The sequence below is a fragment of the Brachyhypopomus gauderio genome, chromosome 15 (genome assembly GCF_052324685.1).
Source record: "Brachyhypopomus gauderio isolate BG-103 chromosome 15, BGAUD_0.2, whole genome shotgun sequence".
Classification (NCBI taxonomy): domain Eukaryota; kingdom Metazoa; phylum Chordata; class Actinopteri; order Gymnotiformes; family Hypopomidae; genus Brachyhypopomus; species Brachyhypopomus gauderio.
This window is the reverse complement of record NC_135225.1, coordinates 1,569,358-1,589,208: the sequence shown is the minus strand read 5'-3', so window position 1 is coordinate 1,589,208 and position 19,851 is coordinate 1,569,358. Positions and strand designations below refer to the sequence as shown.

The following is a 19,851-nucleotide window of genomic DNA, read 5'->3' as shown; positions in this document are numbered from 1 at the left end:
TTTAATCGTAGCTACAAGTGTATATTTCGTCGGACAAACAGTGTCAGCAAAAACACTCACGGCAGCACAATAATTTAAATGTAACCTGTTTTAAAATGCCAAGCAGGCCACGACATCATCTTCCCAGCAGATTATAAACTTACGGTTATTTTCTTCTTGCACTTTTGACTTGACTGTGGTTTAATCCGACGTGTGCCCCACATTCCCCAGTAATATGGTTTATTTAGCAGGTCTATTTTAACAATGACATTAGTGCTAGTGCTGCTATGAGCCTTTTTTAAAGACAGACCGTCACACTTTGGCTATTATGCTTCAAAAGTTCTCGCCACTCGCCAGACTAACTAAGGCCCTCCGGCCACACAATGTAACATTTATTTACTGGAAAATATATTTACAGGGAAACTGTACGAAACTATAACAGGAAACCGAAAGTAAACTCCAAACTACAAATTCCAAATGTAAAGATTTCTCTTACATGGACGATAGTCAATCTGCTGTCTTCTTTATAGTTATGTATCTGGTACCGTGACCAGGTCCATTTCACCGTGTACCACGCAGCTGCATTAAAAAAGAAAATTGCGAATTGCGAAATTAAAGCTATGCAAAATATCAATAATCAAGAACCGTTGGCGTTTACGTGTATGAGGAACTTTTGTAGTTCAGATCTCACATATTGGACCAGACCGCTGCGTTTCTTCAAACCTGCCCACAAACAGTCCAGATAGTATCTGTGTAATCATCATGTCCGCTAGAGTCATTCAATACAAACATTTATTTTTGTTTAAAGTCCAACTTTAAATTCATTGTCCTCGCAGTATAAATTAAAAATAATAAGAGAACCCTAGCTGTTGTAGTGTATATCCAAAAAGTATCTCTCTCAAATAGGAATGCAGTTAATGATTTGTGTTTATTAATTTGTGTGTTTATTCATTGTTGTGGGACACTGATATGCTCTGTGGCGTTAACAGGTGTTTTAACAGGACTTTAACGTGCGCATCATGACCAACGTCTTCACGTTCCGCGATCTCCCTTAATGGTCAAATATGGAGAAACTCAGGGTAACTCCACAAATCTCAACTGCAAAAGGCCCTAGTGTTGAATTAACACCTACAGTGTTTACGTGAGTCCATCTGGACATGAACTTTAAAACCATTAAATGTTTTTTCCCCTGGGTAGCATTTTTTAAAATAATCATCAATATATTTAAACTACGTTTGATGCGCCGTTTTCTGTTTTTTTCTGCTTTCTTTCTTTCTGAAGCGACACGTGACAGTATACCAACCGTTCAAAAATCAATTATGCTAATTAAACCTGTCTTTGTTTTAACGAATAATTTTCGCTCATCATTTTATTTGAAAAGAATATCAACGAGGAAACGCTTTTAATGTTTAACATATTTCTGTTCACTTGTAGGCTACAGTAATTCGAAAACGCAAATCAATCTATAGCATCAAATCTTCGAAAGCACTCGTTATACAAAACAAACTCCGAGATGATCCATACAATCCTAAAGGGACATAATACGTGTCATTATGTCTTCATAGCTTTTTATTCTTTGAGTTCGCCGATAGTAAGGCCTACAGAGACAGATAAGATAGATAACACCTTGTGTCACACACACACACACACACACACACACACACACACACACACACACACACACACACACCAACACTGCTCGTAAATGCTTGCGGTGCCGCAAAGAAGAGACAATATGTTCTTCAGTTTCTGCCAGCTGTTTATTTTATTTGTTTATCTTACGTGTTCTTCGTTAATGTTTATTTTATTTACTGTTTGGTATGTAGTTTCCTTACACGGGATAGGTCGACTCGAGTCTGAGGTGCAGAAAAGACAAAAACATCCTTTTAACAAATAAGCCTACGCGATATATAATGTCATCAGCACCCTCTAGTGACGGACTTTGATATTGCAGCGATTTGGAGTAACCGAGACCTTTACCAATTCAAGCAAACAAAAAAATACCAAATACCCACCAGGCGGTTCCTCAACACCACATAAAATAATGCCCAATGTGAAATATTTCTAAAGACAACAAAGATGTGCTTGAAAGTGATCACGGTGAGAATGGCGATAGGAATATCAAATTACAGTTTCTTGCAGTTCATATTCTTCAAAACACTTTTTATTGAAACTAAACTTGTGTGATTTCTGTGGAGCAACTGTTATGGTTAACTGATTCAAGGGAAGGCGCCCATCCTCAAGTCGAAGTAAGTTAAAGATGATGTGACCTATACATGTTTATAATACCTCACAATAATATATATTTCATTTCACTTTGTGCGGTCTACATATATCTACAGCCACACAGCTGTAATGACTGAGAGAAATGTTCACTTCTTATGTGCTCATATAGCTCCTTTTAATTTAGCTGTTTCCGCATCTTCAGAGATTCTGACACAAATGTTGCCAATTGTGACGTTAACTGGGTGTCATTATTACGTATAATGACGTCAGATATACGTGTCACGAGGAAGAATCACGTTGACGCTCCAGAACATAAACTTTAAAGTTCGGTGGATGCAACACATCGTTAATTGTTGTTACTTAGCAACCTGTGGTTATCGGAATGACGCCAAGTAAAGTAATCTGATATCTGCACGAAAACCTTAAAAACAACCAGATTATGTGGTCGAAACTTTCATAAAAATAACAATGATGACATTTAGACGAAGATGATGACTTCTATCATAAATCAAAATTCAAATAACGACTAAAACTAACTCGCATAACTATCATACCACAACAGTTTTGGTAAGAAATGGAAGTTTGGCACTGTCCATAATGGACGAGACGGTTTAGGAGTTTTTACAAAAACTCTTCCTGTTTATTGACAGCATTGCGGCTAATTTTAATGAACCTCTGTGGTGGGGATATTTAATGTTTCATAAAACAACAATGTACACAATAATACAGTATTGTCTGGTCTTTCTCTACTAGTTACCTCTAGTTTCTTCAATTCAAAGTCAAAATTCCAAACTATAACCAAACAGGAAGAAACAGTGATGTATAAACCACCCAAACACGTCCAGTGTCCAGCACCATACGGCCACTCACACACGTCCAGTCCAGCAGTCTCCACCTTCTCAACATCTTCGTGTCCACCAGTCAGGTTCCTCTTCATGGTTCCTGCCCTACATCGTGGACACCTTCTGGTCGCTGACCTGCAGCGAAGCTTCTCAGCGTTACTGCCCATACCTTCACTGTGTGTGTACTTTATTGTGTACTACTCTTTTAAGTGACATTTTGTCCTCTGTTCGTTTCTCTTTGTTTCTTGTTTCATTCCTCATTACACTATTTCTGCTCTAACTCGTGATTCGCTCCTTCGAGGTGTCACAAGTCGTTAGTACAATTATTACTTATATTGGACAATCAGTTTAAAGGACTGATAGCTTGATCAGCCTTGCTAAATAAAAGTGCTATGTGGCTTTGGTAGCCTGATTAAAATTAATATAAATCCATAAAACGAAAAGCATACAACAACAAAAAGTCAGACGTATGTTTAAAGAACGTATGTTCTTTTTAATTTAAATATGTTCTTTTTTATTTTTATAATATTTTTTATATTTACCTCTATGGAGCCATTTGCACTAAATTAAAAGGTAATTATAAGTCTTACTTAAGTAATGTCTTACTATCATTACATAACACCTTGACATTTTGTTGAGTTTATAAGGGCCTTGTATGTTAACATTTATATGACCTTCACATAACAATAGACAACGACGATGTTCAGATGTCCAGCAGATGGCGCCCTTTCCGTTAACTTTAATTCATGGCGACTTCAATACTGTGACACTAATCCATCGAACTTGGCATTCAGTAGCCTACTACGGATGAGATTGTGTGGCTTGTGAGTAAACCTCTTCTCGCTTGTATACATAGATTAAATATATATTATTTCTCGTGATTTATGAATTTCAAGTAGGCCTATACTTATAGAATGTGGAAGTCTTTTTATCCTAACATGAGTGAAGATATGTCACAAAGAGGCAAGCTTTGTGGCCATTTTATTATGACATAATTGATTAATCTTGTTCATTATTGCACCCGGGGACAGTTGTCTGTGTCCTGAGACGTCACTTTGAGCAACCCAGCTGCAATGTTCTGGGCAAATATAACAACTCAACTACAAACGTTTAAACTGAGCTGTGTCATCTACTGGAAACATGAAATATTCGCGACATCCACTGTTGGAGTGCCCCGGGCCACATGTTTTAAAGTGATGAGTTCCTTAACTGCCGATTGCACTTGAGACTATGATCTAGGTTCTCATGTTCCTTTTACTGCTTTGGGGATCAAGCCTGAATCTGAATTCAGGTAACGGCCATCCTGCCTTTCCTGTACTAACGACCGAAATACAGTCCGTTTAGATCAGGGCCTTTACGTATCAGGACCTCCAAAAGCCTCTTCAACGAAACCCACGAGGTTTTCACAGCAGATACTCACAGAATGGTGAAGCATTAACTAGGGCATGAGTGGCCAACCCGTCAGAGACCAAGAAGTTGTCCACTCCTGAACCAGGGCTATGGGACTTCATTACATTCAAACTCGTTTTGAGATCTTGCACAAATGGATGTACAGCCCAGTTCAGAGTCCAAATATCATTTTGATGTTCACAAGATGAAACATTTATGTCCACGACTCCACACTCGTTCAGCACTGTCTCTTGGTGGATGGAAGTAACACGAAAACGAAGTGGTGATGAAGAATAAAAAGGTCACGTGGCACCTTAAACCAGGGGGAATCAAGCATCTCCAACCCTGACCCCAAAGTTCTCTTCTGTTCGCTATTTTTATCCCCTCATATGTAAGTTAAACTTCAGCCGATAACTATCTGAATATTTCCAGCTCTCAACCAAAGCATTGCAATACCGTAAACTATTATTTTTGGCTTATAACACACCTGGGAAACAGGATGCACAATTTAGATGATCCCTGTAGTGTCGCTGTTTGAAAGCTTTAGGCCGAGCCTATTCCGAAGTCCTCCACAAGGTGGCGATATAAGCACACAATATCAAGTGCGAAGTTTCTCTGGAACTACAGGCCAGCGTTCTGCAGCGGTACTGGTCACTGTACTGGCTGTGAACGCGTGTTCAGCTCAGTATGTAATTCATACTGAAGCACTAAACGTAGTTTAAATTAATAAGCACAGACAGGAACAGCGCGGACGTGTTTTTGATGTTGGTGTTTATATTTGGTTTTGGTAGAAATGAAATAATCTCACAAAACATTTAATCTCACGTTCATTTATAAGATTACATATAATATATTGTTTTTATTATAAAATAATAATAATCATATTAATTATTGTTATTATTAGTAGTGGCAGTAATAGTACGTAATATTATAAACGTATGTCACACAAGAAATGCCCAATATTATTTTAATATTAATAATAATAGTACTTGGCTAACTGTTGTTGATTATGCTGTTGAACACATTCGAGCGGATCATGAAAACAATGGTTATGTAGAAAGTATCAGTCTTACTGCTGATTGGGGTTGAAGGTGTAATCCTAACCCTGTAGAGCTGGACTATGGTGTAATCCTAACCCTGTAGAGCTGGACTATGGTATAATCCCTGGACATCAGAGTTGAAGGAGACGCGCTAACTTCAGCTGGGAGGCCAATCTGTCGCAACGTATCCGTCCTTCGGTTGAGCGGTTCTCGGGTGTGTGTGTGTGTGTGTGTGTGTGTGTGTGTGTGTGTGTCTACACCACTCCTCCACCACCCCTACACCACCCCTGCAGCGGTCCTAAATGGGAGCCGATTGGCTGCGACTCCGCACTCCCACAATGGGCCCCAGCGTCCGCTGGCTGTGCGTAAAACAAGACGTGTGTTTAAATGGGTTCTTGCTAATAAACTCCTCTCGAATGGCGTCTTTGTTAGAGCGTCAAAGATTATTTACAGAACGAGTCAATTTCTAAATGGTTTCATGATTGTTGAGCAGAGTCGCGGCGGGAGGCGGTGGGGACTATATTGAGGCCGAGGGGGCGAGCTCTCTCGCGCAGCGGGACTCCGCCTGCAGCGCCGCTAATTGAGGAGGCGCGCGGGAACGCGCGGGAGCGCGCGGAGCAGGCCAGGGTTCAACCCGTGACGCTCAGCGTTTTGTTGATAGACTATGAGACCAAATCTCTCTCTCTTTCTCTCTCTCCTTCTCTCTCTCTCTCTTTCTCTCTCTCCTTCTCTCTCTTTCTCTCTCTCTCTCCCTCCATAAAATTGCCTATTCCACCCCACAGTCGGTCTATTGGCTAAGATAAATGTTCTACCTTTGCGATTTCCACTTTGTGGCCAACACTAAACCCTGGAGGCCGCAGTATTGAATAATCTAAGAATCAGTTTTGTTTGGATTAACCATAATAGTAACAGTTTCATTTTTCCCTTTGAGATTACTTTTTTTAAATACAGGATGTGGACACATATCTTTGTAAATATTCAAATTTTTAGAACTTAACTTTTATAGTCTTCAATTAATTCCAAATTTATATAATTTCTCTCCATTTGCTAAATCTCAATAGTTTGGGCAATTTCATATCAGAGGTGCCGCCAGAGCCGGAGTGACTAATCGGGAGATTCGGGAGGATTCCCGAAGGGCCGGCTCATGTCAGTCTCTAGTTTGGGCCGATTGGGAGGGGGAAATAATTTTGGACCGGATTTGGGCATGAAACTCCCGGGCTGAAAAAGTGGCCCACTCCAGCCATGGGTGCCACTAATATATTTGATATGGAAGTCTACAAATACAAATGCGGTGTTTCGTTTGCCCAAATGAATGTGATCATCTTAGTATTGTTATTTAGCGAAAGGAGCATTTGTACTCTACAAAATAGATTTTGAAGTAGATGCATTTAAAATCATTGACCTTTTATATGTAAAAGTAAAATTGTAATAAAAGTGAACAGATTAAATATAATTGATTTAATTTATTTGCAACATCGTCTGTGATATCAATTGAGTTTTGCTAGCAAAAGTGCCTCGTGAGTAGCTGTCGAGAACAGTTGCTGAAAATACAGTTGCGTGTCTTTTCGCTACGGTGAAGACGCAGGAGTGTGTGTGTGTGTGTGTGTGTGTGTGTGTGTGTGTGTGTGTGTGTGTGTGTGTGTGTGTGTGTGTGTGTGTGTGTATCTGTCAGGCAAATCTGGAATATCTGACGTCTGAGTGCATGACATCTTCCAAATTAACTTTTCAAACGAGGACGAATACATTTCTGATCCTGTATCATAGACCCGTGTGGCCTCGGAATATACGCCTTTAACAGAATTATAGTTTTTAATCCCACTTGCTTTAATTCAGTGCCCCATCATGGTGGGCAGCGCGAGTTCACCTTAAGCTTAACTGGGTTTAAAACCGAGACGGAAGTGAAATCGTTTAGATCCTGTTTCCCAGTGTGTGTGTGTGTGTGTGTGTGTGTTGTTAACTCTCTTAAAAGTTAGATCTTTGGAAATCAATATGTGGGTTAGATAAAATTGTCGTTTTCTAAGTGCTTTGCTTGAACTTATTACACTTATTAAAACACTAACATTTAAGCCTGGGTGAATATGGTTGATATTTTGTGTGGTAATATTCAGCGACTAATAGTCTGACCTTGTAGCACACCTCATGTCACACGCGTGGCTTGGTAAACTAAATTCATTTTTTAAACGCACTTCCTTCTGTGGCCATTTGTGGGGGGTGGGGGGGGCACTGGGGTTTTTTAGGGGGGGGTAGACTCCATCTTGGCAAAAGTAGCAGCTCTCTGTGCTCGCTGGTCTGCACCTTCAATGCGGGTCAGCGGGACTGTAGCTCATTGACAGCTGCTTGAATACACACGAATAGAAAAGTTGTGTTCAGTTAAGCGATGAATTCAGAGGGAGAAACAGGGCATCGCCATCTTTTCTTACTGCGGCCTGCGGTCCGGTCGGACTCGTTTGTGTGTGTGCGAGTGAGGTTATGGGAACAGGACAAATAACACACGCGCTATTGGAGACACACACACACGGGCCCGAGGAACCGAGGAACAACACGATTGTGTGTTATTGTTCTTCTGGTCTCGTATTCACCTGACCATTAATCTCCCCTGAACATCACACGGAAGTCCTTTCGTTTTAGATCAGATCCTACAACGAGCACGTCCGTAGTCTGATAACATATAACGTGGAAAGCTAAGAATTAGTTATATTGGAGCACACGTTTCTACTACATCCTCGTTTGGATCAGTGTGAGACCAGAAACTACTTTAGTTCAACGAACACCTTCGTGTGTGACACCATGTGTGATCTGAACCTTCTTCAGGGAGCTTTACTGTTTGCGCTGTTAATACCTTTGATCAGGTAGACCTGAATTATCATTTCTTTAGTCTAATAAATAATTATCAACTATATTATTATTTTCGAAAGTACTAAATTAGTGATGCACTCCAAACTATGTGCTATCAATGTTGCCCAATGAATGAAATCAGATAAATGTTGCTTAAGTCGGTATTACATAGTATTTGTTATTTTCTTTTATTTATTTCTATTGTCCAAACCAGCATGCAAATGCAGATTAATTTATTTGAAGCAGACACGTACAGTAACTAATGTAGACTAAGATGTCAGTGATATGGATCAGTGATTGGTCAGCTCCATGGTGCAGACGGGCCTGACCCCCTCGTACACCTCAGAGGTTAGAGAGATGCATATTTATGTCACAGTCAACTACCAACTGATCACGAATCAAAGACAGTTTTGTTCTTATCCAACATATCAATTTAAACCACAATATGATAAAGAACCGAGCGAGTACTCTATAGAATATGAAGACAAAGAAATTATCAACTCAAAAAAAAAACCCTCAATTTAAGTCTGCGGTGCAGAACACTTAAGCTCTCTCTGTTACACACTGGGTGAAGAAAAAATCACCTGTGATTTTCAGTGATTGAAATGTTTGGGTTTTTTTTTCATTTATTTGTGACCATATCTTTGGAGAATTTGAGTAACCGCGGTTTTACTTCGGCTGAGGAAAGAAGTGATATTTGGTTGAAATAGCCGACATTTAGCTTAGCACACTTTTGATAAATTCTCTATATAGACCATCTGCAGTGTTCGGAAACAGATAAAGATCTTGTAATGTAATAATTATTACTAGTGTAATAATTAAGATACAATACAATAAATATATTGTTGACATCATAGATGGTATAAACATTAAACGCTGATTAAATGTTTCGCTTTCAGGTTTGTTTTGCTGCAGACAAAGAAAATACGAAAATCGCCTATTTAATTTGTACATTTCATAGTTAACTATTTCCGTGCACCATGCTTTGAACAAGATTAATTTTCTAGGAAAATAACTGTATCTCACTCTTCCCTTAACTAGTTATTTGTACGCTTCTTATAGGTTTATTGGAAAAGTTGCTGTGTGAATTGTGTTTTCTGTGGGCGGAAGGCCCGTGGGGCGCTTTTCTCCTGCGGTACTTCGCGTTTTTGAATGAAAAGCCCTTTCACGGTGGCCACAATAGGAGACTGGGCAGGGGAGGAGTCCTTGATAATTAGTCCATTTAATGGCGCATTTACTTAATTTTTGTATTCATTACCAACTAAGGAAAAGGGGGAACAAGTTTCGTATCCCAAAAGCTTCACGGTTGTTATTTCATAGACGTCCATGAAGGTCTCTGAATTCTGTGGTCCGTTAATGCAGAAGTTATATTGATTCAACTCTCCTAATGAGAGAGACTTGTACAGTGGTGTGAATGTTACCGCTGGACATCATTTGAAAAAGGCTTCATACAGTTTTATAACAAAATGAAATACTGTATTTTAGCTTAGAAATGTATACATTAACATAAACACGCAGGAAAGTAGCATTGAATAATAAGCGCTCAAAGCTAAACACGAAAGTGGCTCGATCAGCCGATATTATCCCAATGTGTCGTTACTTTTCTTTTGCATAAATCTCCACTGAGACTCCATGGTCGTAATGTTCTTTCAATGTATAAAAACAGAGAAACAAAACGCCTAGAGCACTCAGTTACATTTTGACAAATAGTTTATGAACACCAAATCAAGAAAAGAGAACAGGGGGATAGAAAAGACAACGGAGACGTAGAGCAATATTATATACAAGCATATTTCTACACATATATTACAGACTGGGAGCATGGTCGCATTATTTAAGATATACATAATTCAATATAAAATCTCAAAATAAAAATAAAAATCTGATACAGTCATAACGATTCGGTTCCACATTTGACCGGTACCCCACACAGGCAGTGACAGAAGTGACATAAGTGTAGTAAAAGGTGCTTACGACTCAAATGATTGTCTGATGAACATACGAGACAAGTCCTGGTTGCGCCTCGTCAGTCGAACAAAAACAAACCAGAAGATGGACGCAGGACCCGTAATCCCGTCCTCCGGGTTCCTGCCGGTCCTGCCTGATACATCGAGCGTATTTCCGTCGTATTAAAAAAAAAGCCTATTGATATATCATGCAAGTGATGTGGGTAGGGAGACGCGTGGGGTCCATTGAAAGCGCTTGAAAAAAAAGACGTGCTCGTATCTTGCTTTCTTTCTTTTTTTTCTCAATAATTATCAGATGGTCCTTTTTTTTAGCTTCCCCGATATTTCATAATGTTTATTCAGGTCCGTATTCCCTGTAAATATTTCTCTTTTTGTGTATCATACGTCGCATTCTGAGTCACTGGACGTTACTGAGAGGATGGACGTGCCGGTGTCCACGCGCTCTGTCATACTGGACACACTGGTGGGACTGGCAGCGGTCGACGGCGACTCCGCCGAGCTGTGTGGGGTGCAGCCCGGTTCCGAGAGAGACCGCATGCCGTTCTGGCCAATTGCCTGGTGCTGGAGCCTAGACGAGGAAAACAAAGTACAAGAATGAGACAACACGGCCTGTTTTGAATTAAGTTCTTATACTTGGTCTGGATTTATCGTGAACGCGCATTCCAATAAAAACAACACTAAATTTAAACCAAATCTGTGGCGTGTGTAAAACAGGCCTACAAAGACCTACAAAGACCGTCCTTCATTCAGTAGCACCGGAAGGCCTGAATCAGACTAGGATTAGCGTGGACCGGCCAGAAATAAACCAACCTACAGGCACAAAATTATCCATAACACCAAAACATTAGTCTATCACTACGACGATTTGAACGCACTTTTCATTTCCACAATCAGTCATTACAATTATGATTAAAATTTACCAAACAATGTTAGTGTTGACATGTCGCCTCTACTGACGTCATTCGGGCCATTAGTTATTATTTTCAATATTGTCCGACAAATTTATAACTGTATAACTGTGGCGCAAACATCACGGGGGGTTTTAACATAAGAAGAGCAAAATGGATCTAGTTCAGAACCGAACAGAATGTGTCGTTTAGCATAACAGCTAATGGTTGTTATAGACCAGCAATCAAAAGGACTAATACAGTATACGAGTGCTTGTTTATTATTGATAACGTATAATAATCACCAAACTATTGGAGCAATACATGTTTAATATTAACGGTCACAAGAATGTCAAAATAAAATTTCACAAGACCTTTGTTATAAGCTAATCTATGGTTTAGCATCAATAGTATATAGGCTATAAACACAAGACTATATATATATATATATATATATATATATATATATATATATATATATATATATATATATATATATATATATATATACGAATGATATACGCTAGAGCTAGATGACAAGCCAGAATAAAAATGTAGCTAATGCGTTCACATAATTATAATGTCATATATTTCTAATTTTATGGATAAGGTGAAATGTGTAAACTAATATTTAGCCACTGAATAGTCTATTTATCAGCACATGTCTGTGACATCAAAAGTAATAGTATATGTGTCAGAATAGTGAAGATTAACATAGCTGTGTTTAGTTAGCTTTATTGAGTCTGCTGATGTTATTACGATATGGTGTCGCACTATTATGGCCTCTATAACATTTTCTTCTAAGTACACACGTGCAACTTAAAAGAACAATTGTAAAGGGATTTAAATACTTAAATACTGCACATTTAAATACTTTATAAACACATTTATTTACGCCACGTTTACATGACACATCTTGACGTTAGTATTTTTGTGATCAAATATTTTTGTATTTGTCGCAGTACACTAAAACATTAAAGAAACATATTGTGTTTCATCTGCGAACATTCAAAGTAATTTTTTAACTCGCATATGTACACAGATATAATACAACTTCATTTTAGCGGTACGTCACACTCGTATGCTGCCTTCACTGATATGAAAAGTAAAATGTCTCCGAATATTTGAAGCACCATCTCGCCACACAGTGTAAAATATCCTCCTATTTCTCCTATGGTCAAAGAACGCCATGTTTTGTTCCTGAACTACTACTACTATGAAACTATTATGAAAGAATTTTATACATTTCGACTGTTTTATTTCTAAGCCCCAAACGGAAGTCAGAAATGTCTTACCTGTTCTTCGCTGCTGCTGCTCTGTCTCTTTGCCTCCGGTTTTTAAACCAATTCCCGACTTGTGTAGGAGTGAGTCCAGTGGCTTGCGCCAGTTCCCGTTTCTTGCTGGGGTTCGGGTAGGGGTCCTGTAGGTACCACTCCCGTAAGAGGCTGCGCGTCCGCTCCTTAAAGCAGTGCGTCTTCTGCTCGCCGTCCCAGATGGTCCTAGGAAGGGGAAACTTCTTTCGCACCCGGTACTTATCGACCGGTCCTAGGGGACGTCCGCGAAGCTTCTCGGCCTCCTGGTAATGCGCCTCCAGCCACATCGCCTGAAGTTTGCCGTGAGAGTCCTTGGTGAACTTGTGGTTCTCCAGAATGTGGTAGAGATCGCGAAAGTTGCCCGTGTGGAAGGCGACCACAGCCCGGGCGCGGAGGATGGACTCATGCTTGTTGATGGCCTCGCAGGCGCCCGGCGCCACCGGCAGCGACCAGAGGAACCGACCGAGGCGCTCGATGTCGCCGGTCTCCTCCAGCGTCTCGCAGACGCTCGCCACCTGCTCCGCGGAGAAGTTGAGGCTCGGTAGCTGAAACATGGACAAGTCTTCTGGAGACCTGAGGCTGGGCGCGCTGCTCGCCAGGAGCAAAGGGCGATCGGGGAAGTTTGGCAGGAAGAAATGGGAGGGATAGAGCTCTAAAGGGGACCTGAACACCATGGAAATGACCTGAGAGAGAAAGAGAATTATCAAGGAAAAAAAGGCAGCGACGAGCACAGATGGGATGATTCAATAGCTGTCGCCTAATGACACAGCCCCATAATATCTCCCCCTAAATCCGCCGTGAGTGCAGCATTGAAATATTTTGTTTGGCTTTTCTATTGGTCTTCTCGGTGTCGTTGTAGGGTTGTCATGGCAGCCCTGCCAATCACTGTCAAGCGTGCCAATCATTAGCCAGTACGTAGAGGTTTTCCCCACCTCTGCAGCGCGCGCGGGGGGTTATCTGCCTCTCCATCAACACCACCCTCCCTCCCCGCGCGGGCGCGCGCGCGCCGAGCCGCGGCCAAGTCTCGCCTATTTGTTGAATGGAGTGAGCAATTAGTGGGTGGAATATTATTGCGATCTTAACGAGACTCGTTAAAGCTAAAGACGATATGTAGTAAAGAGAAGGCAGGGTGGGGGCCGGGGTGGGGGCTCGGGGTGACAGTCACCGAGACGGAATCCACATTTAAATGAAGGGTTTCAAACGGGAGTCTGCAGCACGCGCGCGTCTACGGCTCCCTGCTTTCTACTCCATATCAGTTTATATACATTTGTTCATAAAAGTAGAATCTAATGCTTTCGACTACGCATACCGCAGTACATTATATATATTTTTTAATTTCTTACTTGTACATATTGATAGGCTATATATTTTTTTCTGATTTATGTACATTTTAGTGGATTTCTACTATTTAAATCCATAAAAGTACATGATGACATTTTTCCTGACAGTGCTTGAACTGTCAGCCACAGTCCCGGTATCATGTTTCTAGTGCTGGCATCGCAGAGTTGCACAGAGGCCAAACACTACTGCCTAAACCACGCAGGTATAGGTGGATCATTATATAGGCAGCACACTGCTAATTACATATCAGCTATATACAGGGGATAGCCTTTTTTGTCAAAATGTTTAAATCTTGTATTGTTTAAGTTCGCAAAATGTCCATGTTAGTCCAGTGTTTATTCTTTTACAGACTGAAACGCTGAACCAATTTTGCCCTTAAACTGCACGTATGGGCTATAGCCCGTGTTGTTATAATAGTGTGAACATATCTCCACTTGAAACCGTGTTGGTGTGGGTTTCAAGGTTTTCACTGGCGTCTACGCTAATATTTTATAAGAGACGTTAAGATTTTTCACGTTTACTCGATTAAGAACAATACCCACATTGTGAGAGTTGGCTACACGTTCTGGGCATAGCGAGACAGTATCTACACTTGAGATTATCTGCCACACTAAAGCTGACATAATTATCTTAAGCTGCCTCCGCAAAGGATCATTAAGGAATTCAAAACTTTTTTTTTGTTCATTTTGCATACCACGGTATTCTGGGGGCTTATGCATACGAAATGAGGCAAGGAAGCGTAATCACGTTACATTTAACGCTATTTGCAGTCAGAACGACTTGATTTCCGACTGATTTAGTTTTGTTTGTTTGTTAGCGAAATACATTTGCACTTATTTGGATAAGAAGGCGATTACTGGGCAGTCATTGGAAACACTGGGCCAGGTTGTTTTCTGCGATATCACACCTGTTTGCTTGTCTGTCATACGAAACTACAGTGAAGTAATTCCAAGTGGCACTTGAATTGGTCCCTTTGGAAAGCTCATCGAACTGGAAATAACCTGCGGTATTGAAATGCTGACCGTATATCCCTGTGATAATCCAGCCTCCCCTGCTCGGTATTTACAAGAGTCCCTTGTTTGATGAATATTCTAAAAGACTTGCATCTCCAGGTGTTTAACGCGATCACCTTACACGGCCACTAGGTTTTTGTGTGGCATGTTTGTAAAGATGATTTGGAAACTACCTTTGCAATACGGAAATTACAAATGAAACGTAAGAACTGAAATAGTGTGCAAAGCCCCTGCTAAATCACTTTATTTAGCGTGGCCTTTGTTTACGTTAAGCATGTAATTAACACCCCTAAACAAGTTTATTCACCTGGGCTAATTGTCTGTTTATCCCTCAGCTTGCACTACTCTCGTCTTGGCGATTAGCAGCAGGGGACAAGCGCCTCTATGCAGACGAACCATTAGCTCCGTCTTTGTTTATTTAATTCAGGACCGCCCGACACCACAACACAGGCTGTGATTTACTCGTGAAGTATTACTTAGACCTATCCTGGCCATATTGATTTAGTGTTTTTGGGTGGAGTGACCACAGACACTACACTCCACGTCTAATTTAGAGCTACTTCTCTGGAGTGAGATACAGAGACACGGTGAGACGTTGGACCGAGCAGAGTCGGTCTAGGTAAGAAGGTAAGAGAACTTGGCTGTGGCTCTGTGTTCAAACTAGCCTGATCTTATCGTCATATTAAAACGCGTCCTCTCAACCTGGTCCCAGCACTGGCAAGCACGCTATTTAAGCGCTGTGATGTTTTTGTACAGTTGCGAGAAATCGTCGTTATGAGCGGAGGCGATTCGGGGAAGCGTGTTTTCTACTTACAGTTTGAATTACAAACCCCACTGTTGTTTTAATCGGCTAAAGCAGTAATATCATTTCATAGTGTCTGCGAGGGAAACGGTACTGTGGACATATTGAGGGTAGAAACCCCCCCATCCCGTGATGGGAAGAACACGCTTTGCTTTTCATCTTTTAAACCGCCCGTGATCTGTAAAACTTATTTTAATCTTCCTAAATGTTTTTGCTTTGTTTCTCCACATTGTCCGTTCGTCCTGTCTCTGTTGGGTTGTTTCTCTCCGCTATTCTCGTCTTCTCTGCCTGTTTTCTGCCTTCTTTTCAGCTAAGAGATTCATGCATGTTTCTGCACCACCAGCTTTCCAACTGCACGTGTTCGTAACTGGACCCACCATGGACCCAGTTAGAGATGTCCTGCGCGCCCGAGTGTGGACATCATCTTTGAATACTGTAAGTTTATTAGATGTAGCATCCGGGTGATTTTATTTTGATTGTGCGCTTGATGCAATTTGTGCGGAGTTGTTTAAGTTTGATCAATCTAATACGGATTTTACTCCTTTTTTAAACGTTTACATGTTTTCACATCTCAAAGTAAATTTTAAAAAACGACTTTGACAGACGCGTCCTCCCGGGAGGGTTCTTACCTGGTCTTCATGTCCCCCGCAGCCGGGACGCCGTGTGTCTCTGCTCCATCAGTCCTGGCGGGGCGCGTGAAGCTCGCAGCGTCGCGGCTCCGTCGGGATGAGGCGCGCGTGCCTCTTTGTGTCTCCGCGCGCTCAACCTCATCCGATCGGCCGGGATTCTTGCAGGAGTGCAATTTGCAGATGTGTTAATATTTTTGACCCTCTAGGGCACCTGCACTGCTAATGTGAGTGAGCGATATTACTATATACATTTGCGTCATTTTAGTACCATAAAGAACACGCAAAACAAAACATTATATGTCATATAATTACTGTATCCTCATCCCACTGTTGAGAGCGTAATAACCTAACATGAAAAAACTGAAATCTTAGTTACAGCAAGATATTTTGCAGCTCCAGCATGAAAATACTGTTTAGTTAATATTTCCCCCATTATAATTTACCTTCTAAAATTGAATAACTCGCTGATTTGGTTAGAAAATGATCGTGCTGTTGAAGGCTTCCGTTCTTCTTGATGACTGACGTTTAGCTATTTTGGCCATGTGTACCTCACTGGACCGTAGAGGTTTGTCCTCGGTCGCCATGTCTTTTTTGTGTGGTCTCATTAAGTGGACATCCCGCTAGGTCCGCGAGGTTAGACTGGATCTGTCCGATCGGTGCATGTGCACGGCGTGTTAGCGACATTTAATGAGGGCTCTCCGCACACCGAGAGAAAGGCGCCTCGGCGACAGAATTACCTCGTGTCAACTCGTTACTTCTAATGAAGGGACTGGAGGATTCTCTGCTGAATGGGTCCGGGGCGTCCGGAACTGAGGGCTTTCTTTCTCTTTCCCCAGCGCCTTGGTTCACGTGTGTGTGTGTGTGTGTGTGTGTGTGTGTGTGTGTGTGTGTGTGTGTGTGTGTGTGTGTGTGTGTGTGCGTGCGCGCGCACGTGAGGCCAGGGGGTGGTAAGGTGTCATTTCTTTAAATTCATTGGGTACTAAATGAATAAAAACAAATGGTGGAGCATGTATGGATATCTGCCTTTAGACCTCGCGCACATAACAGGTCAGACAGGTAACTATAATAAGGTGTCATATACTGCTTCCGTTGCTTTAATTGGCCTAGATGTGGGAGACTACTTTGCCGGTTAAGAAGTTTCAGGTCATCGCTCTGATTTAAGATAAATCAAAAAACACTCGGTTCCCCATCCGACGTGAAAGGTCACACAAACTCTTCCACGCGGTCGGTGTTTAAAATTCAATTAGGAATATATTTACGTCATTTGGAGAAATGTTTTGTCATTGTTTTCGAAACCCAAAAGTATTAAATATGAGTGAACGTATTAAAAAAGTAGTAATTCACTTACTTGACCTACGAAATACACCTCTGTATACGCACGTCACTTCTCATACATTAACAGTTGATATCGGCTAATTTATATAAGACGCTTCGCATTTTTTCCTATTAATACAAAAGTAGTAATTGAAGCATGCACAATTTTAGTGTATACATTTACACCCTAAGTCGTCTACTGCATCCATCATAAACGAAGGCAAATCTAAACAGAGATACTAACTGTGGCCAGTCGAACCTTTGTATAATTTATAGGATAACGATCGTCTGCAGCAAAGTAATGAAAATACTTTTAATTATTTTTGTTGTTGTTTTTTCTTTGTGGGCATTTTCAGTAACACTTTTGTACTTTGTCCATGCAGTACATTAAATTACATTTAAATTAAATCTAGTATTATATTAGAGAGTAATATGAGTTTAACTGTATCAGGCCTTTTCTGACGATAGGCTATGTAAGTGTACATGGGCTATCCTTAACATATGCGTTAAAAATCAGAAAACCACAACATATAAGAACAACTGTGTCCTAAAACAATAGAAACACAAGTTTTTACATCTAATTAGAAATGTAAAATAATAGTTTTTAAACATTTTTTTGCAGTTTATTTACTTAACTTTAAGGCTGTATGCATTTTTTCAACCTCCAGCCTGGCACATTTTGCAGGCCAGTGGGGCTTTGGGGGGGGGGGGGGGGGGTGGGGTACCGATGCGCCACGACCCTGCACTCAAACGCTGGAGGTATCAATGCGCGCGCTGCCAGGCGTTTGGGTCAAACGCGTAATGCTGAAATAATATAGCGCTCGTGCCCCAGAGCCTAAAACATTATGTTCTAACCAGGCTGTCGTGGCTGTATAGACTAAGTAACATTTTACAATGCAGGCTATATTCATTAGCCCATATTTACATTTTATGATTAATATGAACTAAATAAAAACCATGTTCATATTAAACACATTAAAAAATAGATCCTACATGACTAATCAAGGCAAAAGATGACGTGTCCAAATTTTACTCAGATTATAGGTTATTCGTATTATTTTATGTTATTGCTATATATTTTATGTAATTTTTGTATATGTGTTGTTAGGATTTTCAAGAGTGTGGTTTTTTGTGCGGTTTCCCAGGTCGCAATCAAGTTCCCAGTCATTATCTGTCAAACTCGATTAGACATGTTATTCAATAAGATATGAACAAATCAAGAAATACCGCTGGTAATTAATTTGTCAGAACCGCCACAGTGAGGGTTTATGTGGGATTTATTTTCATTTATATCGAGCACAGCTTCTAACCAGGTTTCTTAAATATTAAAACTGGAATTAAAAATAGTATTCCCATTTTTAATCCTCGCAAAGTCTGGGCGTCCACAACATTCTTGAACATTCAAAATCACTGTTAAGAATCTAGAAATGTGGTTCACAGCAGCTGTGCTTGGTCTGTTTTTAGGTTAAAGATGTTTATTAAAGATGTTTATTTCAGTTGGCCGCGGTGGGATCTGCATATTTGAAGATTAATTCATTTACATTAGCTGATGTTCGCGTCAGAGAAGTGAGAGACACAGAGACACAAGTGTGTGAATCTCTAGCTATATAGCTATTTATGCCACTTCTCCTTGTGTTTGGGACGTTATGTAAATATAGGCTAGCATCGTTTCACTGTTGTGTTGGCTATTACCTTATGGATATGCGTATGACGAATAGCATGCAACACAAAGCGAAGATTCGTTGCAAATTGAAAGATGAACACGGACGCATTTGTATGCTGTTTTCGTAACGAATCTGAATATCTGTTGCCTGGTATGCTGAAGGTTAGATCACCATACCCAGTTATAACCAACGTCCCTTTATGTTACATTAATTCCGCCACTTTGCACTCCAGACAGCAGTGGATGTGAAACACAGCCTAGCTTTGCCTACACTGACCAGCCCACTGTGTTTGATATTAACATCCTCCTTCATTTAACGAGGATTCAAGTGAAAAATGACACACAACTCGCAGGTTAATCTCACACAGTACTACCACTGTATCTTGACATGAGCGGTTATTTAGTACCACAGCGATTACTGTACGACGCACTGGAGGACTTTGTGTCGCTCTCTTAAGTGAATTGGGTCGTTTTAGGGGCAAGAAAAAGATTCCATATTCATCATTTAACATCGTTAATCATTTTAACCGAGTTACTACAAGAAGCAAAATATGCATCTTAAACGGGGTGAATTAGGCTATTTTTACTAACATTGTTTCTTAACTTGAAGG

General features: G+C 40.6%; 2 protein-coding genes across 8 annotated transcripts in view; one reads left to right on the top strand and one right to left on the bottom strand.

The window, feature by feature from the left end:
- Positions 1-19,851, top strand: part of LOC143476717 (uncharacterized) — a 62,759-nt gene that overhangs the window by 40,009 nt on the left and 2,899 nt on the right. For 4 of the 7 annotated variants that reach the window (XM_076975042.1, XM_076975040.1, XM_076975043.1 and 1 more), the window contains exons 4-5: positions 15,978-16,069; positions 16,286-16,426. The exons of 1 other annotated variant lie outside the window; for it this stretch is intronic. In XM_076975042.1, coding sequence (XP_076831157.1) covers positions 15,978-16,069; positions 16,286-16,333 — 140 coding nt within the window. In that variant the 3' untranslated portion in view covers positions 16,334-16,426. Of the gene's footprint in view, positions 1-15,047; positions 15,460-15,944; positions 16,070-16,285; positions 16,488-19,851 lie in introns of those variants that run through there. 2 more of the 7 variants (XR_013121364.1, XR_013121365.1) reach the window with 2 other exon arrangements.
- On the bottom strand, positions 9,817-16,412 carry six3a (SIX homeobox 3a). The gene is made up of 3 exons (XM_076975039.1): positions 16,264-16,412; positions 12,461-13,161; positions 9,817-10,846 (listed from the first exon to the last, which is right to left on the bottom strand). The coding sequence occupies exons 2-3, from the start codon at positions 13,150-13,152 to the stop codon at positions 10,657-10,659; spliced, it is 882 nt and encodes a 293-aa protein (XP_076831154.1). The 5' UTR covers positions 13,153-13,161; positions 16,264-16,412; the 3' UTR covers positions 9,817-10,656.

Coding starts and splice junctions, on each gene's coding strand:
- six3a (XM_076975039.1), bottom strand. CDS start 13,152: ATGGTGTTCAGGTCCCCTTTAGAGCTCTATCCCTCCCATTTCTTCCTG. Junction 10,847..12,460: donor GCAGCAGCAGCGAAGAACAG/GTAAGACATTTC, acceptor TTCCTCGTCTAG/GCTCCAGCACCAGGCAATTG.